General features: G+C 52.4%; 9 protein-coding genes and 1 non-coding gene across 10 annotated transcripts; 3 read left to right on the forward strand and 7 right to left on the reverse strand.

Annotated features, from left to right (window-relative positions):
• Positions 1-114: 114 nt before the first annotated feature.
• On the reverse strand, positions 115-186 carry AtWU_t194. Its single transcript has one exon. It is a non-coding gene; the product is annotated as a tRNA-Glu (tRNA).
• A 456-nt stretch (positions 187-642) lies between these two features.
• Positions 643-1,736, reverse strand: AtWU_07577 (SDR family NAD(P)-dependent oxidoreductase; the record flags this gene model as incomplete). Its single annotated transcript, XM_035502686.1, has 4 exons — positions 643-902; positions 984-1,263; positions 1,362-1,613; positions 1,689-1,736. 4 exons carry the CDS (start codon positions 1,734-1,736, stop codon positions 643-645), a joined length of 840 nt encoding a protein of 279 aa, XP_035358579.1.
• A 1,059-nt stretch (positions 1,737-2,795) lies between these two features.
• Positions 2,796-4,469, reverse strand: AtWU_07578 (efflux pump antibiotic resistance protein; the record flags this gene model as incomplete). Its single annotated transcript, XM_035502687.1, has 1 exon — positions 2,796-4,469. One exon carries the CDS (start codon positions 4,467-4,469, stop codon positions 2,796-2,798), a length of 1,674 nt encoding a protein of 557 aa, XP_035358580.1.
• Positions 4,470-5,071: 602 nt separating this feature from the next.
• AtWU_07579 (uncharacterized protein) lies at positions 5,072-6,447 on the reverse strand (the record flags this gene model as incomplete). Its single annotated transcript, XM_035502688.1, has 4 exons — positions 5,072-5,451; positions 5,602-5,675; positions 5,765-6,249; positions 6,331-6,447. 4 exons carry the CDS (start codon positions 6,445-6,447, stop codon positions 5,072-5,074), a joined length of 1,056 nt encoding a protein of 351 aa, XP_035358581.1.
• Positions 6,448-7,119: 672 nt separating this feature from the next.
• Positions 7,120-8,127, reverse strand: AtWU_07580 (ovarian cancer-associated gene 2 protein like; the record flags this gene model as incomplete). Its single annotated transcript, XM_035502689.1, has 4 exons — positions 7,120-7,694; positions 7,796-7,873; positions 7,999-8,017; positions 8,086-8,127. 4 exons carry the CDS (start codon positions 8,125-8,127, stop codon positions 7,120-7,122), a joined length of 714 nt encoding a protein of 237 aa, XP_035358582.1.
• Positions 8,128-8,481: 354 nt separating this feature from the next.
• Positions 8,482-16,626, forward strand: AtWU_07581 (polyketide synthase; the record flags this gene model as incomplete). Its single annotated transcript, XM_035502690.1, has 4 exons — positions 8,482-10,372; positions 10,448-10,607; positions 10,657-15,337; positions 15,406-16,626. 4 exons carry the CDS (start codon positions 8,482-8,484, stop codon positions 16,624-16,626), a joined length of 7,953 nt encoding a protein of 2,650 aa, XP_035358583.1.
• A 234-nt stretch (positions 16,627-16,860) lies between these two features.
• On the reverse strand, positions 16,861-17,550 carry AtWU_07582 (carboxymuconolactone decarboxylase family protein; the record flags this gene model as incomplete). Its single annotated transcript, XM_035502691.1, has 2 exons — positions 16,861-17,323; positions 17,399-17,550. The coding sequence occupies 2 exons, from the start codon at positions 17,548-17,550 to the stop codon at positions 16,861-16,863; spliced, it is 615 nt and encodes a 204-aa protein (XP_035358584.1).
• A 526-nt stretch (positions 17,551-18,076) lies between these two features.
• On the forward strand, positions 18,077-19,426 carry AtWU_07583 (FAD/NAD(P)-binding domain-containing protein; the record flags this gene model as incomplete). The annotated part of the gene is made up of 1 exon (XM_035502692.1): positions 18,077-19,426. The coding sequence occupies one exon, from the start codon at positions 18,077-18,079 to the stop codon at positions 19,424-19,426; it is 1,350 nt and encodes a 449-aa protein (XP_035358585.1).
• Positions 19,427-19,774: 348 nt separating this feature from the next.
• AtWU_07584 (phosphoribomutase PRM15) lies at positions 19,775-22,032 on the reverse strand (the record flags this gene model as incomplete). The annotated part of the gene is made up of 8 exons (XM_035502693.1): positions 19,775-19,935; positions 19,988-20,664; positions 20,713-21,002; positions 21,053-21,233; positions 21,286-21,374; positions 21,428-21,747; positions 21,848-21,926; positions 22,018-22,032. The coding sequence occupies 8 exons, from the start codon at positions 22,030-22,032 to the stop codon at positions 19,775-19,777; spliced, it is 1,812 nt and encodes a 603-aa protein (XP_035358586.1).
• An 873-nt stretch (positions 22,033-22,905) lies between these two features.
• On the forward strand, positions 22,906-24,652 carry AtWU_07585 (fatty acid desaturase; the record flags this gene model as incomplete). Its single annotated transcript, XM_035502694.1, has 2 exons — positions 22,906-23,111; positions 23,185-24,652. The coding sequence occupies 2 exons, from the start codon at positions 22,906-22,908 to the stop codon at positions 24,650-24,652; spliced, it is 1,674 nt and encodes a 557-aa protein (XP_035358587.1).

A 24,652-nucleotide genomic window follows, 5' to 3' on the forward strand; every position in this document is an offset into this window, starting at 1 on the left:
CAGTAAAATGGTAGTCCCAATGTAATAGAGGACCAGTTAACGAACTAACTACTCGACCATGTTTTGGCAGAGTGGAGAACCGGAAGAAAAAAAAAATTAAAAAGAGAATTTGAGCTCCGATAGGGGGAATCGAACCCCCGGCTGCCGTGTGAGAGACGGCGATGTTAGCCACTACACCATATCGGATGTTGTTGAAAACGGAGCTGTGTTTTTGTATTATAAGCCACTGATAACTGATATAAATTATAGCCTTTTCTATCTTTTGTGTGTGTCCTGTCCCGCTGTACTATATTCAAGGGAAATCATAAATCCATTAAATAGCTGAACCATATCAATAAGAATGTGAATAAGGAGCGGTTATTATGGGGTTTATGTACAGATAGAATACTTACTGTTACTTCTTACATCCCTTGAGCCTTTTTCAATGGCTAAACAGGCAGAGTAAGTACTTGATTCCTTGCACTACTTAATTTATATATTCGGGGTTCAACCATTCATTAAACATAGTACAACAAACCACGTCCAACAATCCATTACTCACCGCACAAAGACTCTTCAAATACATAGTATACCATGATACTCATGTTCATAATCATCCCAGTTCTATTACCCTGCCAGAAATAATATAATGATATAAAGTAATCAATGAAACCTCAACGTCGCCGTAACCGCCGCATCCAACAACAAACTCGTAGCATTAACATAACTCGCCGACGGACTAAGCAAATAAACAATCGTATCGCCCACCTCATCACTCTCCGCCGCACGCTTAATAGGTATAACGGCCTCAATCTCTGCGCGCACCTGGGGGTTCCGCTCCAACTCGACGTCAAGAAGAGGGGTGCGGACCCAGATGGGACATACGGCGTTGCAGCGGATGCCTTCGGCGGAGTGGTCCAGTCCTGTACCAAATATTATTAATTTATATTCATTAGGGGAATGGGTTGGATTGGATAGGATAGTATCGTAGGGGGTAAACATACCAACCATCTTCGTCACCGCCATGCAAGCATGCTTAGAGACGGTATACGATCCCTTCCCGGGCAGTCCGGCGAAGGAGTTAGCTGAGCAGACGTTCACGATGGCGCCGCGACCAATGTCCCGGGTGCCGGTGCGGCTGGTAAAGGTGCGCGAGGTCTGCTTGCGCATGGCGGCGGCTTCGGCGCGGCAGCAGAGGAACATACCGCGGGCGTTGATGGTCTGGACGCGGTCGAAGTTGTCGATGTCGGTGTCGGCGAAGGGGGTGTGCACGCCGTTGTCGACCTATTTGATTGGGGGGTTAGCTTGGCGGGAAGAGAACTATGCGCTAGGTTGTTGTGGAATATCCTCAATGGATGATGATGACGGTGGATGGGACTCACTCCTGCAGCGTTGACGGCATAGTCCAGCCGTCCAAACTTCTCGACGACAAAGTCAACCATGGCTTGCACGCCGTCTTGGTCGGTCACGTTGACGGTGAAGTGGGTGGATTGGTATTCGGGGTTCGTGGCGTATTGCTTGCTCTCTTCGGCGGAGGCAGTGGCTGTTTCGGTGTTCATGTCGGCGAAGACGATGACACGGGCGCCTGCTTCGGCTAGGGAGAAGGCGGCTTGTTGGCCGATGCCGCGACCAGACTGGATTGATGGGAGGTTAGTTTAGGAGGGGGGATGCATTTGTTTGAGGTGGTGGGGGAGGGGGAAGGTTCTTACGCCGACGACCAGAGCGACGCCATCTAATTGAGTGCCTCTGATGACCATTGTGGATGTGGGAGGAAAGACAGTAAATGAGAGATAGAGGGTGAAATAGAATTGAGGGCGTGAGTGTGTAAGGGAGAAGAAAGACAGAGAAGGGAAAGCTTGGAATTATGAGTGCCTATGGAGAGGGGGAAAGTTCCCGGGGAGGAGGAGGGGTTAACTTATTATACTCATTTGAGACAAGGCTGAATTATAGATAGGGTAAGGTAGTGATTGGTACTCCCGTGGTACAAATTATGTACTCCATCAACCTCAAACAGTGAAACGAGGCAGCAATGCTATCTCTTTGTTGCCCTGTCCTGGAAAATCAAGCGAGTATCCTGGTCAACAGCAACGTTAGCCGATGTCGCGGGGGGATCATCTCAGACGGTTCAAGTGGCTGCGTGATTTTCCACGATTGGATGACAGGCCCTTGTCTAGCCCGTTGACTACTGCATCTTAATTTAGGTTATGAAAGGATGGGCTGACTAGTGTTTGGTCGAGCCTAAGAATGTGGGTGGCTGCCGTCAGAAATTAGTGGGGATGAAGTCAAGGATGATCGCCAAGGAAGAGGGGAATCTCTCTGTAAGGAGTAGATAACTAAGAGCGAACTAGACAAGGGGGTATGTGCATGGAGTATTGATCTTACGAGAGAGAGCCTTGCACTGCCTCCATGGGAATGATACCCACCATATACTTACGTATACTGCGGATAATGATAGGTACTATGCAGTCATGCACCAGAAGGCACTCTGCACTACTCCTGTTTAGGAGGTATGGAGGAGTAGAAGATAATAAGCATTCGGGTATGGGTGATAATATCCACGTCTCCACAGATGCTAGTGGGGGCGGCGGGAAGGAAGCGGGGGAAGGAGGAGATTGAAACAAGATACTAGTAGAATCAAATTATAGGAACCATGGAAGTGACTGAACAGCTCCAATTCACCTTTAATTAGAATACTATTACTACTATCACCAAACACCAAGCGCTAAGCACCAAGGCCCAAGTCTAACCCCAATTTTATCACAATATTCTTTCCCGTTCACTACGTAGATTACTCTCTCCCCCTAAACTTTTAGAAACTACTGTGAGCTCTGTTCTTTCGTAGTCATTACTTCTTCTTCGGCCTCTTCACCATCTACTTTCGACGGTATCATGAATAGTCGTTCCCGTTTCATGACCAACGCCAGCACCACAGACAGAGCGGCAGCGGCAATCATCAGGACAAACACATCATCGACACTGCTCACAATGGCAGCCACCACGCGCTGACGCTGTGCAACACTCAACGAGCTAAACAACTCAGCGCGCACACCGGAGATCGCCTGCTGGATAGTCGAGCGAGACTGCTGAGGAAGGATGGTGGAGATGCGGCTAGTGGCCTTGTTGAGGAAGATGGTGTTAGAGATAGTCAAGGCGAGGGCAATACCGCCAACCTGACCGACGCCGATAAAGGCGACCGCCTGGGTGAGTTTGGCTGGGGAGACCTTGACCTGAGCCACGGGAAACCCAGCCTGGGAGTAGCAGCCGACGCCAAAGGCCGTGAGCACCGAGTAGCCATACAGACGAGCGCTGCTGGTGTCGGGACCGACGGTATAGAAGAGGGCGCTACCAGCAAGGGCGAGACAGGCACCCGCCAGGTACCATGGCATGTAGTAGCCTAGCTGGGCCATGAGGGCGCCGTTCAGCATGACGGCCACGACAAGCACGAGCACAAATGGTAATAGGTGCACCCCGCTAGCCAACGCGCTGTCGTTGTGCGCGAACTGGAACAGAATGGGCAGGAAGTAGATAGGCACCATCACCAACACCTGGGCACTGGCCATCTGTGCGAAGAGCACGTCCATCTCCCACGAGCGGATGAGCGCCGTCGGGAAGAGCCGCTGGCCCTGCGCCTCCGGTCGTAGTCCCAACGACCACGCCTGTTGCCCAATGAATAGCAGCCATAGTACGCCCGAGCAGATAAAGAGCCCGATGATCCGTCCGCTCCCCCATGCATACAAGCTGCCTCCGAACGAGATCGCCATGATGAGACTGGTGATGGCCCCCGCGCTCAGCACCATCCCAACTACATCTAGCGCCCATATGCGCGTCAATAGCGACTGTCCTGGACGTGGTGAGGTGGTCTGGGGCAGCAGCCATAAGTACACTGGGGCTGCTAGCCCTCCGATGCAGAGATTGATGTAGAAGGACCAGCGCCAGGTGGCCGAGGAATTGTCGGCAAAAGCACCGCCGATGATGGGTCCGAGAATGGTCCCAATTCCCCATGTCAACCCGACAAACCCCAGGTAGAGCGGTCGTTGGGCTTCCGTGGTCAATGCCGAAACCATGTTGACCGTGCCCAGATAGATGCCCATGCCGCCGATGCCACAAATCGCCCGACCCACGATCAGTGCGTTCATCGTGGGTGCTGCTCCGCAGACAGCGGAGCCCACCTCGAAGATCACTACGCTGGCGAGGAAGAGGAATTTGTTGTTGAAGTATCCGTAGATCTGGCCCCAAGGGAGATCTGTGGCGATGGCCCCAAGGGCAAATGCAACGGAAATCCATGGTAGTTTCTCAATCTCCCCTAGGGTTCCGATGATAGCAGGTTGGACATTGGCCACAATGGTGTTGTCCAGTGCAAACAGAAACAAGGCTGCCAATAAGGAGAAGACGACGAGAAACCATGTTAGGGGCTTCGAATCGTGATGGCCCGGAACGTTGGTGGCTGTCTCATGGCCCTCAACCGTTGTTGAAGCTCGAGTCTCGGACATGATGAAATGAGACTAGAAATTGAAGGGTGCAAGGCTCTTAGGAACTGACAGGAAAGAGAGAGACATAGAAGGTAAGATCAAGAGTATGCGAAATGGGGAATATCGTGGGAGGCGTTTAGGCAAACCACTCAGTTCCCTTCCCAGCGTATGGCGGGTTCTTCAGACATCATACTTAAGTCCAGTGTATGAATGAGGGTGCGCTTTCTAGAGCTGCAAATTGGAGGACTATCCCTGTAAGGTCAGTGACGAGCCAGAAAGTAGCTGGTGACACACGGCAAAAGATGGGGGCCATCACAGCCATGACATGCAGGGATGGAAGACCGATCAATACCTGAAGCGGCAAAGGGAAGCCAGCGCAGTTGACGCTAGACAATACACCATGCAGCAGTCAGCCGCCGCAGCGTGTTGGCACAGCCTTATCACTTAGGCAAATTCACCGAAGCAAGTAAGATTCCTTTGTATGCATTGCTACGCCACTAAGCGAACTTCGGACTGACTTGCCGCTATTTACCCTGACAAGATACCTTGAAAAGAACAATTAATCAACCACAGCAACACCGGTCAATGCCAACGCCACCCCCTTCGCTTCCACGTAAGCTTAGTTAAGACACTACGATATCATTCTTGACCATAATCTCTCCGGCCCTAGGTGCACTCCCTCGCGTCGACTGTGGAGCTATAATGGACGGCTCCACCCAATTAAGCGGGACTATATCGTTGTTGCTATCTGCAGGATGCGGGAAGTCGCCGCGGGGGACGCCTCCCCCTAAGCTTGAACCCCGCTCAGGGCGCTTCTGGTAGATTAACTTGCGGGTGGAGGAACCATAGGAATCTTGAGGCGTGCTGGTACTGCCACCGCCGAGAGACTGGAATTGGCGGGCGCAGAGATGACGGATGAGGAGAAAGATACTGGGCAGACAGACACTGATGACCGAAATGGGGATCTCGGATCCCAGCCAATAGACGGGAGTAATGATGTTAACTGTTTAGTATGTTATTATCATCATTATTAACATTATTTTTGATATTAATATCTTTCTTGATTTGCTTCTTCAAACTGAGGGTGCGAAATAGTCTGAAAGGGAAAAGGGAGGGAAGGGAAGGGGGCGAGGGCAGGTGGAATGAGGCTTACAGGTAGGATCGGTTTGAAGTCCGTCGCCGGATTGAACGATCGAGACGAGTCGACCAATAGAGACAACTACCACTCTAGACAACATAAGCAAGCCGAACGATTAATATGGCGGCTTCTATTAATAAAATCGGAGAAAGGGGTGGGCAACAATAATAATACTCACAAATAACCGAGCACAATCACACCGATGGCCAGCATCTTTCGGGTGGGATTCATCTTCAGCCGCAGGACCATTGGCACCGGAAGGACCAGGATGAAGACATCAATGATCAAACTGGGAATGCCACTGCCCATCCACAGAATGCGGGAATTATCACATCGACCGGGCAGGGTGGGGTACCAGACCTTCTGGATCGGCGTGCATTCGAAGATGACGGAGAGGAGAATGCCCACCAGCCAGAGGGCGTTCAATGCATGCACCACATAGATGCAGTATCGAAAGCGGGTGTTAGCCTGGCTGAAGAGCCGCGAGTAGAAGAACAAGGCTGAGGCTTTGGCCACCGAAGTGCCCGTGTCAAACACGAAATACTCCGCCCAGAGAAGTTTCAGGAAGATTGTCAAATGCTCCGCTGACACCACCTCCACATGCCGCCCCATGCCAATGTCGCACATCTTGAGTCCCATGGCACACACGGCAATGTTGATCATCTGTTGACATTTAGTGAAAAAATAAACAGGAAAGAGAAAAACAAATCCAATCGGAGATTAAATCAGAATACTAGTACTTACCCCCGCCAGAAGAGCAGCCCAGTCATCCCACCACAGGCGTGGAAATGAGCCCTTCGTGGGCAATTTCGTTCGCGACCAGAACCGCAGAGCAACGGCAATACTTGGTAAAATGGCCATAATAATTAGCAGAACGCGCATGCGTGGGCCTCGGTCCTCTTGCAAATTGACTTCCGTTGTGCCTGGCATGATTTCTTCAACGATACTGATAGCAATGGTAAAGGTGGCAGTGAAGACAGCACTATGACAGTACGAAAGGTGGACTGATATTTTCTTGGCCTGATGGTAATGGTAATGGTAATGATGATGGTAATGATGATGGTGATGGTGATGGTGGTGGTCTAAATAGAGAACAACTTATCTCAGATGTCGATCGGCCATGCTAGGATGGAGCTGAGGCCCATGCTGACCCTTACTGATGTACAACAACCGTCAATGTCACAGAACATCCATCCCAAAATCGTAAATACAGTCCATCGAGCTTACCCAGCCCGTCCGCCCACCTTCCTTGAGGGCATGCATTAGTGCTTACTTTTGGGGGCCAACGCATGGATGGCCTGAGGGGCACGGCGGGAACTTCTATTGATGTTTGTCATTGATGAGAAGGAAGGGAAAATGCGTTAGATGGCATGAAGGGAGGGTGGGGGCAGAATGTTTGCGCCTATTATGGGTCCTTCAGGATCGAAGACCGGGAGGATGAATAGGAACGGAGGTAGGCTAGCCCTGCAAATAGTATGTTTCAAGACTAGTCTCATTCCTCTGTCAGCTGCAAGTGTATTATTATACAGTCTCTCAACACGTGCTTCCCACTGCGCCCAGCATGCGTCGAATAGCGTTGACGCTCTCCACCAACACCTCTTGGTCTCGAGCCCCAGGTACCTCATGCCCTAATTCATGAACATACTCCCACCGCACTGCCGCATTGCAGCAGGTCCAAAGGGCCTTAGCATGACCAGGGTCAATCGGGTCATTAGCCGCCATGATATGCACTGTCGGAACTCTGATTTGCCGTTCCTTGCAGTCCCAACCACCACTGTCATCATCATTCTCCACCTTCTCCTCATCTTCCTTCTGCAGGCCTTCCTTTCCCGCCCCCATCACATTGCATAAGGAACGCTCGTCTGTCATTGGCAAACGACCACATATCAAGATGGCGCAGCGAAAGGGCAGTGCCTGTGCGTGCTCGTCTCCAAGCAGCAAAGCACTGGCCAGGGAGGCACCTTGCGAAAACGCGATCACTCCATCAAATGGTCCTTCGGTTTCCACGTAAACCTGCAAATGCGCCTTGGCGGTGGTAAATGACGGCTGGCTACCAGGGATGTAGTAGGCATAGTACTCATCCCCGCTTGTTGCGAACCGTTCGATTGCTATTTTGGATATTGATTAGTATGCACCAGCACGCCCTTCGCATAACCGAGCCTTAATGCCCGTCTTACTGGAGCATGAAACTCGGGTAAATACGACGCACCTGGGGCTTGAGGCTGCGGGATATGGCCCTCGACGAATTCGTACGTATGATTACCACCAAGTTCATATCGTAGTGCCGCTAGTCAACCCACACCCCGAGGGCGGTGCGAAGTTAGTCCAGATCAAGTCAAACCATTGAGTGCACCTTCAGAAAGGGAGAGGGAGAAGGAGAGCTGAGTAGAGGGCTGGGTTTTTGGCTCCTACCAGTTTGAGCTTCAAAGATCTGTACGTTCAGTTGCTTGAGTTAGTAGCCATGATGGATTGCGAAGATATCGTGATTTAGCAACTGACCTTGCTGTTAGTGCCAGCTCCATGGAGGCACAAGAAGCGCATAGTCAATAAGGTGAGCGATTAAGTCTAGAATGGCGAATTAATTGAGATGATGCAGAAATTTGTTCGGAGGATTGGGGTAGGATTCTGCTGGGCTCTTCCAGGGTTATTTGCACGAATTATATACTGCTTTGGAGGGATGGCCTGGGGGTAGCTGATGACTAGTCAATATCTGGAAAACCCGAGGTGTCTTACGACATCTTCCTACTTTGCTTCGCTTATGGACAGAGGCTCAGACTGCCTAGGAAGGCTGAGGTATAAAGGCAGCTCACTCTCTTGTCCTCCTTCCGGAATTGTTCAAGCCCATCTCAATGACTGAGATGCTTTCTCTATCTCTTAGTATTGCACGTTGTACCAATGTTCTTCGAAAGACACCCAACGCCAAGTACGTCCAGCGAGGGCGCTTACCATCTCGATGAGGATCGTGAGTTTGCGGAGCCCATTGCCGTATGTGGTATTGGGCTCAAGCTTCCTCAGGACGCCGTTTCGGAGGATGGCTTCTGGAAGATGCTCATGGAACACCGCAGTGCACGCACTGAGTTCCCCAAGGATCGAATGAATATCAACGCCTTCTACCATCCTACGCGACGTAATGAGCTCGGCACGCGTGGCGCACATTTCCTGAAAGAAGACCTGAGTCGCTTCGATGCTGACTTCTTTTCAATTACCCCATCTGAGGCAGCGGCCATGGATCCCATGCAGCGATTGCTCCTTGAGACCACAGTGGAGGCTCTAGACACGGCTGGGATTCGGATGAAAGATTTGCATGGATCTCGGACATCAGTCCATACCGGCTGCTTCTCCAATGATTACCTCCATCAATTGCTCAAAGACCCTCAACGACTACCGCCCTACGCAGCTGTCGGCGCCTCTCCGTCCATGCTGGCCAACCGAATCAGTTGGTTCTTCAATCTGCGTGGACCGTCCTATAATATAGATTCGGCTTGCTCTAGTAGTGCTCTGGCTATTGACTGTGCTTGCCGTCTTCTTCTCAGTGGCCAAACTGATATGGGTCTTGCCGCCGGGTGCAACCTGCTCCTCGACCCGGACTACAGCATTATTCTCAGCAACAACCACATGCTGTCGCCCGATGGCCGCTCTTACACCTTCGATGCCCGTGCCAACGGCTACTCACGTGGAGAAGGCGTTGCTGTTCTTGTGCTTAAGCGCCTCTCTGATGCCCTTCGCGACAATGATACCATTCGCGCTGTCATCCGTGCCACGGCCAGCAATCAAGACGGCCGCACTCCCGGCATCGCACAGCCTGCAAGTGAGGCCCAATCTCAGCTCATTCGAGAGAACTATGCCCAAGCGGGACTTTCTCTACATCATACTCGGTTTTTCGAGGCCCATGGCACCGGCACGCCGATTGGCGATCCAGCCGAGGTATCCGCTATTGCTGACTGCTTTCGCAACCACCGCACGGCAGATAGTCCGCTATACCTGGGTGCTGTTAAGACCAATATCGGACACCTGGAAGGTGCAAGCGGGATAGCCGGTGTTATAAAGGCTATCATGGCCGTGGAGCGCGGAATCATCCCGCCCAACACCAACTTCGAGCGACTGCATTCACAATTGGAACCCTATGATTCTTGTTTAGCTGTACCCCCGGCGCAGGGCATCATCTGGCCTCCAGCTGAGATCCGTCGCGCCTCAATTAACTCCTTTGGTTTTGGAGGCAGTAATTGCCACATTGTCATCGATGATGCAGCAAGCTATCTCCGACGACACCAGCTACAGGGGAATCATCGAACCGTGCCGGACGATGATCGTAGCCTCGAGCAGTTCATGCGTCGGCCGCAACACATGCGATGTAATGGGGAGTTGTTACCGCAACAAGAAGGCTTGACTGAGATCCCACGATTACTTGTTTGGTCTGCGGCAAGTGATAAATCCCTCAAATCGCTTGTGAGCCGCTGGGCGGAAACGATATCTGGCGGAGAGCATCTACGCGAGCCGTCTTGGACAGCATATGCCGCCTACACGCTTGACTCACGCCGTAGCGTCTTCCCTTGGAAAACTTATGCAGTGGCATCCTCTTCCACCGACTGGGAGCAACTGAACGAGCGTGCCTCGGCGCCGAAGCTCACCTGCCCGACGCCCCCTCGGTTAGCGTTTATCTTCACCGGCCAGGGAGCACAATGGTATGCAATGGGCCGGGAATTGCTGCATTATCCTGCATTTTCCCGTGTCCTAATGGAGGCCGATACTCTGTTTCGCCAGCTAGGTTGTCCTTGGTCCGCAAGAGGTGAGTCGGGGGCAGACCTACTATGTGTACAACGCTCGTTGCATGCTCATAGCTGACTCTTGCACTTCACTTCAGAGGAGTTCATGAAAAGCGAGTTTACATCTCAAATTAACGAGCCACATATTTCCCAAGCCCTGACGGCTACGTTGCAGATAGCCTTAGTGGATCTTCTAGACTCCTTTCAGGTGCGGCCTTTGGCCGTCGTGGGCCATTCGATGGGTGAAATTGCTGCGGCGTAGGAAAGAACCTTCTGCTTCGTTCTTCAGGTTGCTAACTTTCCTTAGATACTGTGCGGGTTTTATATCACGTAGCTCAGCTTTGCGTATCGCATACTACCGTGGCTACTTCGTGGCCTCTATGATCGAGCAAGACCCCAACAAAGGCGCCATGTTGGCGGTTGGACTGTCTGCGACGCAAGCCCAGTCATATATAGCTCAGTTACCCGAGCCTGAGAAAGTGGTCGTCGCGTGCATCAACAGTCCTTCAAACACGACCATCTCCGGCGAGGAAGGCCAGATCAAGTATCTGGACCAGGTGCTAAGAGATGCAGGCATCTTTTCGCGTCGCCTCAAAGTTGCTGCAGCATATCATTCCCCTCAAATACAACAGATCGCCGATGACTGCCGGCGTCACTTCGGGAACCTTGAAGCGGGTCATCACTCTCATACTTCACACTCAACGATTCCCATGATATCTACCGTGACTGGAGAGCCCCTAGACGGTGAGCGCGCTCGCCATGCCAGCTACTGGGTGGACAATTTGATATCGCCTGTGTTGTTTGCTCCGGCCATTCAACGTCTGTGTCGTGATTCTCCACGTTGCCTCCGGAAGAAGATCGACGGAAGCCATCGGAAAGCCATAGTGGTCGATCATCTGATCGAAGTTGGCCCTCACTCCGCGTTGCGATTGCCCATCTTCGAAACACTGGCCGCGCTAAATGACAGTCAAAAAGACCGTTGCACCTACCTATCGACGCTCGTGCGGGGCCAGCCAGCATCCACCACCCTGCTGTCTGCTCTTGGTCAGCTCTACTGCGCGGGGACTTCGCTTGATTTGCGCGCAGTTAACGACCCAGGTCGCTGCCATGAAGTCCTCATAGACGCACCTACTTACCCCTTCGATCATTCCGAGTCCTACTGGGCAGAGAGCCCACTCAGCCAGAACTATCGGCTGCGGTCGCATGGCCGCTTAGCGTTGTTGGGAAGCCCGGTTCCGACATGGAACCCTCTGGCCCCCGAATGGCGGAACTGTGTGCAAGCTGCAGACATGCCATGGATCCGGGACCATCGAATCAATCGTCGTGTCATCTATCCGGCTGCTGCTATGATGGTCATGGCCTTGCAAGCCACCCGTCAAATGGTAGAAACCTCAGGTCGTGCCATTGAAGCCTACGTTCTGCGCTCTGTGCGTTTCCATCGGCCCATTGCGCTAGAAGGAGGATCTGAGCAGACGGGCAGCAGTGGCTCGGATGTGCTCGAGACTCGACTCTGCTTGAACAATGCCTCACTGCCTCCGGAGGCGGACGGGGTATCACGGTGGAACTTTGTCGTGTACTCGATGACTAAAGAAAATTCCTGGCAAATGAGCTGCCAAGGGGTAGTTGAGGTACATCTAAGCCAGCAGACAGACCAAAAAACGGAGGAAGAAGAGGAGGCAGAGGTGAAGCACTATCAATCCCAATGGGACAAGCAAATCACGGAGTGTACCATCCAAGTTCCAGCCTCAAAGTTCTACGACCACCTCAAAAAGCACGGCTTCCACTATGGCCCCTCAACGCAAGGCATGAAGACCATCCAGACTGATGGAGTTGGCACCGCTCTGGCGTCACTCGATCTAGCACAACCATGTCTATCATCTCCAGAGATGGACGAGTACCCCATCCACCCGGCATCACTCGATGCATTCCTGCAACTTAGTTTGGTGGCTCAGAACCGAGGAACTATGAAGGGCATGCCGACGCAGGTGATCTCAGCTATTGATCGGTTATGGATCACTGGGAAGGGATGGGCCGATATGATTGCCAGAGGTCAGGACTGCGTCTCTGCGGCCATGCAGATTGAGGTTGATGGTCCCCGAAACAAGTCCTATAATGGATATGTTCTATCCCAAAAAGCAGACGGCCAAAGCCCGCAACTAATTCTAGATCGACTCGAGACGACGGCAGTGTCTTCCATAGACAGCGAGGTCAACGACAATTCCCAAACTGCAGTTTCCCCGTCTAACGACCAAAAGGATGATGGCAAGTCATGGTACACAGTGAAGACGGACCTGGCGATATCAGCTAGCACACCAGGAAACATACTACAGTACCTGGAAGACCAATGCGGTGTTGACCCCCCTGGTCCGAGAGAGTTCTTCCGCAATGTGCGCCAATACCTTACTCTTCAGATGCAAAAGATTTACGACGCTCTAAATCCATCCAAAATACCTGCCAAACCGCATCTACAGCGATACGTCGCCTGGATGGAATGGCACTTAGCCCAAAAGGTTCAGTTGAAGGCACCGGTTATCATGAACGCAGAGGAAGAGGCAAATTTGCACCACCAGATTGCGGCACAAGGCCGTCTGGGAAACTTCTACCTGACTGTGGCAGACCACGCCCTTGGGGTCCTTCATGGAGAGGTTGATATCGTGCAGCTGCTTTTCGAAAGCAACCTAGTCAATGACTTCTATCAGGCCTACGAGTCCTCTGTCTCGATCTATTTGAAAAAGGTCGAACGCTATGTAGCCACAATGGCTTTCAATCGCCCTGACATGGATATCCTGGAGGTCGGCGCCGGTACGGGCTCCTTCACTGACCATGTACTGAATGGAATTTGCTTGTCGGGGACAAGCTTGAGCTCTTACCAATACACCGATATTTCCCCAGCCTTCTTTGACAGGGCCCAGCAGCGACTTGCATCCCATCCTCATGGCCGCCGCATTGCGTTCCAGATTCTGGATGCGGAGCAGGATCTCCTTGAGCAGGGTTTCACAGAGAGCACTTACGATCTTATCGTGGCCTCTAATGCGCTACATGTTACCAGAAACCTGGAGAAAACCTTGACAGCCCTCCGTCGTCTACTTCGACCGGGTGGTCAACTTATACTGCACGAGGTGACCCGTCCAGATAACATTGAAGTAGGATTCTCGTTTGGCTTGCTGCCAGGCTGGTGGCCAGACGCGACAGATAATCGTCCGATGAGCCCGGTCGTCAGCGAAGCTAGATGGGACGAGATCATGCGGGCTAGTGGATTTGTCGGCGCGGAAATTGTCCTACGTGACTATGCAGACAAAGAAAGCCATTTGATGAGCGTGATAGTTGCCACTGCTGAGGAGATGCAGAAGCAGACTGCAATCGTGTCTTCGTCTTCCTCTTCTCCATCCCACGTTGACGTTATATTGGTCGTTGAGCCATCCTCCGCGCTACAGATCAACTTGGCCAACCGACTGATGGACGTTCTCGATGCAGAGGAATCGGAGTACCGACCCCGTGTCGTGATGTACCCGCAGACAACTCCCCCAGGATCGGTGATTATTAGTCTACTTGACCTGGACAACATATCGTCAATCTTGGGACGACTTCACGGCGAAGGAAGCTTTGAGCGTCTGAAGGCCCTGCTCCTCGGGGCACGAAAAGTACTTTGGTTGTCGAATGATGATGAGCGCCATCCGAGTTTCGGCATGATAGATGGCTTTGCTCAGGTGTTTCGCATTGAGAATCCACAGATTCCTTTGCAGATATTGCACATGGATGCAGCATCAATGGCGTCGTCCGAAGGTCTCAAGTCCTTAGAGGCGACCCTAAAAGTTGCATTGAATCAGCTGATGATGACGAGCTCATCCCCGGACTGCCGGGATGACTACAGTATCAAAGATAACCAGGTATATGTTCGTCGGATTCAAGAAGACCTTCCCTTGAAGAGTGATATCAAGGAGATTTTGGACGGCTCCCAGACGACATCTGAGCGCCTCGGGGATATTCGGCCGTTCACGGTACATTGGCCACAGGAGCCTACTTCTGGTGGCAATGCTGAAATTGCATGTTCCCTTCAAATTGATGCGGAGCATACAAAACCATCTCAGGCTCTTGGGCCGGACGAGGTGGAAATCGCAGTTCATGCTGTGCGACTTGATGATCAACTTGGCCGAATCCGACAATGCGCGGGACGCATTGTCCAGGTTGGTCGCAATAGTCCGTTCTTGGCCGGTGACAGGGTCTGCGGTGTCTACTATAGCAGCAGTATCAGCAACGTCGATGACGACGACGACACTCTGACCTCCACTGTTCGCACGCACAAATCTCTGGTGGCTCGTATTGACAGCTCTTTGAGCTTCAATGAGGCAGCTGTTCTACCACAAAGATATCTCGTCGCAGAGTACATTGTCGGCCTGATGTCATCGTTTGCCGGAAGTGCTCCAGCAATTGTTATTCATGGAGCCCACACGGGCATTGCCAGAGTGGTGGTAGACCTGATGGCAGGCCGATTCTCTAGGCTTTTGCTTACTATTCCATCAGACTCAAACTGCGAGACAGATGAAATTTGGGAACAGGCAAAGAATGACGAATCCGTGTCTGTGTTTACGTATTCCTCGTTTCTGAGGAAACCTCGCTTTTCTGGCCCTGAAGATGGTGCAGATATCGTGCTGGACTTTGTCGACTCGGATCTCTTAGATCTAGCCGAACAGGTAGCACCCTTTGGAGCAGTCATTCGTGTTATCGGCGGCGATCCTCGCTTTGGATCATCTAGTCCTCAGAAGCTGTGCATACCAGCCAACATGTCCTTGCATACTGTCGACGTGGCCCAGCTCTTGCATCGTCAACGTCCGCGGCTGCGGATGCCATCAGCTGTGGTGGCGCCGAAAACCACCCCAACGGCAATTACTACTTCTAACTTGGTCAAGCTCTCCACCCTGTTGAACCAGTCGAGAAGTACGAGAAGGAAGCAAATTACGATCGAATTTGATGATGACGATGTTGTTCCGGTAAGTAATGCCTCTTAATACTTCATTTACTTGCTTTCAAGTACGGAGACTAATTCGTGATATCCTAGATCCGCAAACCTCGCCAGCCTGCTTATTCATTCGATCCAGATGCAACATACCTCCTTGCTGGGGGTTTGGGAGACCTGGGCCGATGTGTAGCCCAATGGATGGTGCGACGTGGTGCGCGATATTTGATTCTCCTATCACGCTCCGGGCCGAGAAATGAAGCATCCCGAAGAATGATTGAAGAGCTAGAAGCCAGAGGCATCACAGTCTGTGAACCAGCCTGCGACATCATAGATATGACAGTGCTACAGCAAGTACTGGATGAGTGCAAACAGACAATGCCCCCAATCAAGGGATGCATCCAGATGACAGGAGTGTTGCGAGACGTGATGTACGACCGCATGACCTTCACGGACTGGCAATCTTCCGTCGAACCTAAAGCTTCCGGTTCCTGGAACTTGCACACCCTATTGCCTCGCGGTCTCGACTTCTTCATCCTGGCTGCCTCTCTAACTGGACTGATGGGCCAGGCTACCCAGATTAACTACGCAGCCGGTAACGCCTATCAGGACGCGCTGGCACGTTACCGTCTCTCGCAGGGCGAGCGAGCAGTATCTCTAGACCTAGGCGTCCTGGAGACCAAAGGACTCCTCACGGACGCTTCAGGACTCTTCAATCGATTCCTCTCCACTAATTTCCACTACTTGCTCCGGGAAACTGATATTCTGGCCATGTTCGAGCATTTCTGCAATCCCACTCTTCCCATTGAGGAACTGCCCGCTCAGGTGGCCACGGGGTTCATGCGTCCTTCGCTGCATAAGCAGCTGAACATGCAACTCCCCGTCACATTGGATCAGCCATTCTGGAAGCAGATTTACGTTCCCACAAACGCAGACGATGACATCGACAAGCAACAACCTCGCGATAGCAACTCCAATAACCAATCGGAGAATCACCTCGACCTACACAGCGCGCTATCCGCTGTAGCCAACGGCACAAATGATACTGTCAAGTCCACCACAACAGAGGTCCTGACCACCACCGCCACGGAAGCCCTGGCCGAGCGGTTCTGTCAAATGGTTCTGATGCCTCGGGCGAAGTTGAACGTAGAGGAGCCATTTCATCGTGCCGGAGCTGACTCCTTAACGGCGGTAGATCTACGAAACTGGGTCCTGAAAGAGGCCGGGGTCGATTTGCCTGTCTTCGATATCTTGGGAGAGCTACCGGTTTCTGCGTTGGGGAGGATGGTTGCTCGAGAATGGGCAGTGGTTCATATAAAGTGAAGGTATCATTATGAGGTGAATACATGTTTTAAGGAGTTTTATGTCGTTTTTGGCTACGCAAGTCCGTTTTCTTCTCTACCTACCTCAAACAAGGTAAATCCAAGGTCCTCCTCAAAAATCGCAAACAACCTCCAAAAAAGAAACAGTCCTGCAAATCAAAAACAAAAACTAACACAGACCAAAAAAGCACACAGACAAAAAACCACAAACCCCACTACCACCACCAACAACTCTCTACTCATCAACCCTCCCATCCTCCTCACCAACCACACCCCCACCCGGAACCTCCTCATTTGCCAAATTCGACAGCAAGCAAACATACATATACCCGCCTACAACATGAGCCAACTCCGCCACCTTCTCCCTGCCCAGGGCAGCCACTGCTGTATCGAAATCCTCCGTGGAGATGGGACCCCTCGACCGCGCCATCGCCAAGGCTGCCATATAGACCGCCTGCTCAGCATCCGATAACCCGGCAGGAGGCTGCTGGTGTTGTCCCTGCAGCGCCTGCGCGATCTGCTCCTGGGAGAAACCTGCAGCGCGGGCACTGTGAGAATGGGCGTACTGGACATAGGGCGCCTTGTGTTCAGCTAAAGTAGCGAGGATGGCGAGCTCCTTCTCGCGCGCTGTGACGTGGGGTTGGGACCCGATGGAGTAGGCGAAGGAGAACCAGGGTTTGATGATGGAGGGGGTGTAGCTGGTTTTGGGTTGTGGTTAGTTATTTGGATGGAATTGTGATTGAGAGAAGTCAAAAGAGAGGATTTGTACGTACTACAGAGGAGAGTAAGGGCCCAGAATGACGCCTGAGGGACCCTGCCATTGTACTTCGGGAGGCAGATGAGAGAAGATGCGGCGGGCACTGGGCTCGACCACGCTTTGCTCGGCGGTCTGTTGGTCTGGAGGAATGGCAGGGAAGCGAGACATTGTCGTGGGGTCTTAGGGAATTAATTTGAAAGTCGACGTAGAAGAACTACTACTAAGGGTTGGGGTAAATAGAAACGATGGAAAACTCGATCCCAGCAGGCGTCTCGGGCCCTCTTTATATAGCATTGGGCGGACCATCAGCCCCCAACTAGGGTTATTGATAGTAGCACTACTTGAATTGGCTGATTGGTTACAACTCACTGATGCAAGCCTGTTAGTGCTGCCATAATATGCAAATCGACATGAATAGATGGAGGTTGAGGAGGGGGCGAAGCAGTAGTAGTATGATCCCCTCGCCAGTAGTATAAGAACCCTAACCTCCCCCTTCTCACTTTCTCTTCCTCCTCCATCTTTATTCATCCTTCCCCCCCTCCCTCCTACCATCAGATATACTTAGCTCTTCCTATCACACCCACCATGGCGTCCCCATCCCCATTGAAGATAGTTATTGTAACCAACATCCCTTCTCTCTTAACACTTCTACAACTAACCAATCACCCAGGTCGGCGGCTCCCTCTCAGCTCTCATGCAAGCCATCACCCTCCACCAACAAGGCCACACCATCCAAATCCTCGAACAAAGCCCCAATCCCACCCCACCTTCCCACATGGCCGGCGTAAGCATAGGTCCCGACGTCCTAGCTTTCCTCTCACGCTACGACCGCGTCTCCCACATTCCATTAGGAATCCCAGCCACTCAGCTCCAAACCGTAGACCACGCAGGCCAACCACAGCCCTTCCTTCGCATCCAGCGCACCATGACCTCCTGGGATGCATTGTATTTCCGTCTTCGTGCCAACTACGACGGTCTAGCCAGCGACTACATCCCTAACCCTCCAGATGCCCTCCCTACCTTCCCAGATGAATCTCCAAGTGAGGCACGAGCTCGCGCACGATACGACTATGGCCAGCGAGTTATCGACATATCTGAGATTCCATCAACAGGGAAGCTAGCCATCGTCACAGAGAGTACCAGCACAAAAACCACAGCAACACACACAGCAGATCTAGTCCTCGGCGCCGACGGCCCCCGCTCCATCGTCCGCCAACTCTTCCTACCCCCATCCCCTCAATCCGCCACCAACAATGAAAACCACCGCAAATACGCCGGCTACCTCGCCTGGCGGGGCATCATCCACGAAAGCCAAGTCCCACCCACAACCCTCTCCCTCTTCTCATCCAACATGACCTACAACATCCGGAAACACCCCACCCACGGCTCCCACATAATCGTCTACCACATCCCCGGACCCAACGGCTCCATCGCCCCCGGAACCCGCTACCTCAATCTCTGCTGGTACCAGAACGTCGCCGCGGAGGACCTCCCCACACTCATGACCGACATCCACGGCGTGCGCCATCACACCACCGTGCCACGGGGCCTAGTGCCAGCGAGGATCTGGGACTCGCAACGGGCGCTGGCGAAACAGGTGCTGGATTTCCCAGAGCCGTATATGGAACTTCTGAGGATGATTGACGCGCCGTTTCTGCATCTGATTACGGATTACCCGCCGGCGGGGAAGACGTGGTTTTTGGATGGTAGGGTGAGGTTGGTGGGTGATGCCGCGGTGTTTTTGAGACCGCATATTGCGTTTAGTACGAATCAGGCGGCGATGCATGCGCGGTTGATGGGGGAGTTGGTGGGGAGGGACGGGGTGAGTGGTGGTGGAAGGGGTGCTGCTGCGGAGGAAGAGTGGGAGTATAGGGTTGCTAGGGCGGGAGAGTTGCATTGGGCGAGGAGTGTTTGGTTTGGTGAGTATTTTCAGAATCCGTCGCTGTTGAGTGCGATTTGGCATGATGCGGTTAGGTATTGGTTGCTGGCGGCGAAGTATTGGGTTAGGTATTGGTGTGGGTGGGTGGATCGGCCGGTTGTTTGAAGTTATATACCATCTAGTTGTAGGGAATTAGAGGGAGAGGGTGCTTTGGTTGTGTCGTTGGATAACTGCAGCAGGTGGAATTAGTCTAGTATACGGAGTATAACGGGTATAACAGTTAGCAGCCTACATTTCGTGCCAATACGTACTTCGGAAACACCACTGCTACAGCCCTACTTCGAATCATTACCCGGATCATCACGGTAGAGATTCATTGCGTCGTATTCATGCTAGTCTTGCTGAAATGGCAACACAGGGCCGGGGTTAACCTCCCCCCAGCTGTGTTCTATAGTCATTCATGGAACATAATAAAAGATTTCGCCCAAGCACCTCTTCACTCTTACTCGCTGCTTATTTCACCGGAAACTTAATGCCCGAGGATGTAACCTGTTGCTCGTTGTACGTCATGGCTGGAGCAAAAGGCTGGACCCATTCTTTGATAACGGTCAGGAATGTGTCACGGACAGCCTCGACGGCTTGGTCTTGCGATGCTCCGCTGCTCTCAATATAGACTAGAATCAAGATTAGCATTGCGCAATGGCTCTGTATGAGTTTTCGACGTACTTTTGACTTTGGGTTCTGTGCCCGATGCACGAATGGTGAATCTGACTTCCCGATCCAGCCATAGTGTCAGCATCTGGGTGCTCTTATCAACCGGAAGTGTGGGCGTGTGGTCCTCGGTTCCCGAGTCGTAACCCTCCGTCAGGTCTCGCCATCGCTGGATGTTGAAGGAGCCAAAGGACTTTCCGGCGCCGAACTGTCCAGATCTGATCTTTCGGAATAGGTCCATGGTGAGCTCTGGGTCCGTGGATCGGACGTAGGTGTTGAGAGTCTCGTGGTGCCCATGTTCCTTGAAGAGTTGCTGAAGCTTCGTATATGGGGTGAGTCCTTGAGCATTCCATTTGGCTTGGGCTAGCAAGAACACCATGGCGGCGGAAATACCGTCCTTGTCGTAGCACACTTCCGGAAACATGTATCCAAGCGCTTCTTCAAAGGCGAATGGAACATAGTAGCCGAGTTCTTCGAGTCTTCGCGCGATGTTGCCCATCCACTTGAAACCGGTCAATGCTTCCTCGTAATGCATCCCCTTTGCCTTTGCCATTTTCTCCAACATGCACGTCGAGACGGTCGAGTTGAGTACGGCGATTCGTGTGTCGCTGTCGATGGTCTCCAAGGAATCAAACAAGTGCGATGCAAGCAGTACTCCCAAATGGTTTCCGGTGAAAGTGAACCACGATCCACTGCAGTTGGTTAGTGGGGTCCTTTGTTGAAAGGCAGCGGATACATACTTGACCTTCTCAGCAGCCGCAAAGCGGTCTGCATCCGGATCATGTGCGATAATCAGTTCTCTGCCCTCCCGATCCGCGGTGCGCATGGCGAGATCCAAAGCTCCAACCTCTTCGGGATTGGGAAAAGCTACCGTGGGAAAGTCGGGGTTCGGTTCTTCTTGTTCTGGGACGACAGTGAAATCTTTGATACCAACGGAACGGCACAAGCTGGGGAATACCAGGCCTCCTACACCATGCAGAGGAGTGTACACAAATGGCTGTGGCTGCTTCCATTCCCGCACTGTGTATGTCTGCAAAAGGGTGAGCCCGTGTTACCAAAGCACAATGCAACTAGACTCACAGCGTATTGCCATACTGCTGTGTTGTAGTGTGGCAGGAGATTGTCGTACGCCTTGGGGCGCAAATATTCACCGGGCTGCAAGTCTTTCCAAGCGTTGGGCCAGGGTGTCAGATTCTCCTCGATAGATCGAGCTATCTCCACATCCATGGGGGTATTGATCTGGGCGCCATTTTTGAAATAGCTGGAGCATGTTAGTGATAATCAAAACAGGCTGGATGAGCGCAACCAGACACTTTGTAACCTGTTCGCCACGTCCGTCAGTGATACGGTCCGGCTGTCGAGGAGCAAGCCATGGCAACCTACCATTATCTTGTGCTGGATTCTAGGGCAGGATTAGCCACATGATCTTTAAATTGACAGACAGGGGTGCCTTACATGGCTTGCCGTAACCATGATGCCTGCAGCAGCATGCAGTTGGGTTACACCGAAAGGCACCGTCGGCGTAACAGAAGGCTCGGAGTAGAACCAGACCGGGATCCTCTGTGCGATGAAAGCATTTGCTGCCAGAGCGGCGAACTTGGCGGAATTGTAGCGGGCATCATGGCCAATGACGACGCCATAGGAGGCAATATCACCATGATGCTTCTTCAAGTACATCGCCAGACCCTGCGATGCCTGAATAACAGTCAAAGAATTCATGCAAGAGAAGCCCGCTGCCATGCGACCCCGGAGACCAGCGGTGCCAAATTGGATTCCTGCAGTTTATGCGGATTAGACATGACAGGCAGGGGAGCGTAAAGAGCCTAAATTCGGTACGAGAAGATCAGATGAAGCATGTCTCGAGCCCACACGTACTCTTTTGCAGGCGCTGCTGCAACTCCGCCAGCTCTCCTGCATCGCGCAACCGCTCAATTTCCCCGCGAGTAGAGGCATCCTAATAGGGTTGGGCATTAGCAGTGAGACTTCGGAAGGTTGAAGGTTGATGAGGAAAGCGCATGAGTAAGAGCATTGAGCAACAGCAATACCTCCACTACCACCATTACTATGGGGGGGAGTTAAAGCCGAGCTGGGCGGATCGGAACCTGACAAATGTAGGGGACTTACTTGGTCCCACTCAAGCCATTTTTGGATCAGCGGAGAGAGGGAATCCTGTCAGAAAGGACCAGGCGGACCGAGTCAGAACATCCACACTACTTTTCTGCCCCTATCGATTTAGATAGAGGCGTGGTGTAGCCGCGCACACCGGGAGTTAACTATACCTCTCCTGGGTTGGCGGCCATGTTGGATCATACGACGCTGACAACCGAACTGGGGGAAGAAGACGGACGGTGGAGGGGGGAGCGGAGGGACTCGCGGATCAGAGCTTGGGTTTTGGGGGGGTAAAGGAGGAGAAGGGGAGGAGAGGAGGAGTCTGGGGAAGAGAAATACAGAAGAGGCGGTGGGAAGGGAATTAAAGGAGGGGAAGAAATAAACTAAGAACAAAATAAAGGGAAGAAAGCAAGCTGGAGATTGAAGCTAAGAAGTAATAATAGTAGGTCAGTGATGATGATGGTGGTGGTGATGATGATGATGATGATGGAACGGGGAATGAATGGGCGAGACGGAGACAGAAATGTGGGTGGAATGACACTCGCTGGATCGGGTGACGATCGCCGGCACGTTTCACCTTCGCGTCCCCGCTTTTTCTATTAGTAGTAGTTCCATCTTCATCCTGTCCTTCTACCTCCATCTGGTCTCTTTCTCTCCGTCTCTGGATTGTATCACCTCATTCCACTACCCCCTCTAATCTTCCCCCCTACGAGGTCTTTGCACTATACGATGCCCCCTTGGGCTGATCATTCACCCTCTTTGTAACCATCCCCTGTCCCCGATCCCTTGGTTGGAATTACACAGGTACCTGTTGCAACTGTACCATGGTCACCGCTCCTTCTACCTCCGCGGCCCGGAAGGACACCACTTTGTCCCGAAGGTATATCGAGGGCCTGATTTCTGAAGGCAAGCATGTCATCATCTTCGACGGTCGCGTACTCAGGGTCGATGCGTGGATTCCCTACCATCCTGGAGGAGACAAGTCCATCAGGCACATGGTTGGGAAAGATGCCACCGATGAGATCAACGCGTATGTAGCCCCCATGAACCCCGGGAGGCCCGGATGCGAACAGACCGTTGACTCCGTCTTTTCTCTGCTACAGGTTACACTCCAAGGAAGCGCGCCAGCGAATGTTGTCCTTTCAGATCGGTCGCATCGAGGGCCCATGGGTGAACTTCCTGCCACCCATCCAGGGCGGAAAGTTTCGTCCGTATACCGAGGATTGTCTGTCCGATGAAGAGAGCTCTGGCCAGGAGAGTTCCGGTCAAGAAACGTCACAGCCGCCATCCCCGATCTTTGATGCCGTCGATAGCACGTCAGGTGCCCGCCAGCGGAAACCTGTGCCCGCAACCCCAGCCTCGGCCGCCAAAAGCGAAGAGTTCCAACCGAAACCCTTCTTTCTCGATGCGCGCACGCAGGAGGAACTCGTCTTCGATACGGCCAAATACCCCTCGCTAGATTTGGACAATCAGGAGAAGATCAAGCAGAGGTATCGTGATCTGGACAGGCAGATCCGTGCGGAGGGGCTCTATGACTGTCGCTACTTCTCGTACTTTATCGAATGCTGCCGATATACGCTCTTCGCTGCCTTGTCCTACTATTTCCTCCAGATTGGATGGTATGCGACTTCAGGTTTCTTCCTTGGATGCTTTTGGCATCAGCTTGTGTTTACTGCCCATGATGCTGGCCATATGGGCATTACGCACAACTTCCACGTCGACACGGTGATTGGTATCATTATCGCCGACTATCTCGGAGGACTCAGCCTGGGGTGGTGGAAACGCAGCCACAATGTCCACCATATCGTGACGAACGCCCCCGAACACGACCCTGATATCGAACACATGCCATTCTTCGCCGTTTCCCATCGCTTCCTTACCAGCCTTCGCAGCACCTACTACGACCGCATCATGGAATTCGATGCTGCTGCAAACTTCCTCTTGCGCTTTCAGAACTACCTTTACTACCCCATCCTCCTGTTTGGACGTTTCAACCTGTATCGTCTGAGCTGGGAATACCTTTTCACGGGCCAAGCCCCGAAGAAAGGTCCCGCCTGGTGGCATCGGTGGTTTGAGATTGGCGGTCAGGTCTTTTTCTGGATCTGGTTTGGCTATGGAGTGATGTACCGCTCGATTCCGGACTGGAGCAGCCGGCTTGCCTTCCTTTTCGTCTCTCACATGGTTACCTCTCCGCTGCACGTGCAGATCACGCTTTCTCACTTCGCCATGTCCACCTCCGATATGGGAGTCAACGAGTCTTTCCCGCAACGAATGCTCCGCACCACCATGGATGTCGACTGCCCGACCTGGCTCGACTTCTTCCACGGTGGTCTTCAATTCCAAGCCATCCATCATCTCTACCCCCGCATTCCTCGGCACAATCTGCGTCGGACCCAGCGCCTGGTGCTCGACTTTTGCCGCGACACTGGCATCCCCTATACCATCTTCACCTTCTACGATGGTAACAAAGAGGTGATTGGCAAACTCGGCGACGTCGCAAAGCAGGTCCGCATTCTCGAGGAGTGCAGGAAATCCTGCGCGGAAAATGGTGTGTTCTCGGATCATCATTAA

Source organism: Aspergillus tubingensis, assembly GCF_013340325.1.
Source record: "Aspergillus tubingensis WU-2223L DNA, scaffold_8, whole genome shotgun sequence".
Classification (NCBI taxonomy): domain Eukaryota; kingdom Fungi; phylum Ascomycota; class Eurotiomycetes; order Eurotiales; family Aspergillaceae; genus Aspergillus; species Aspergillus tubingensis.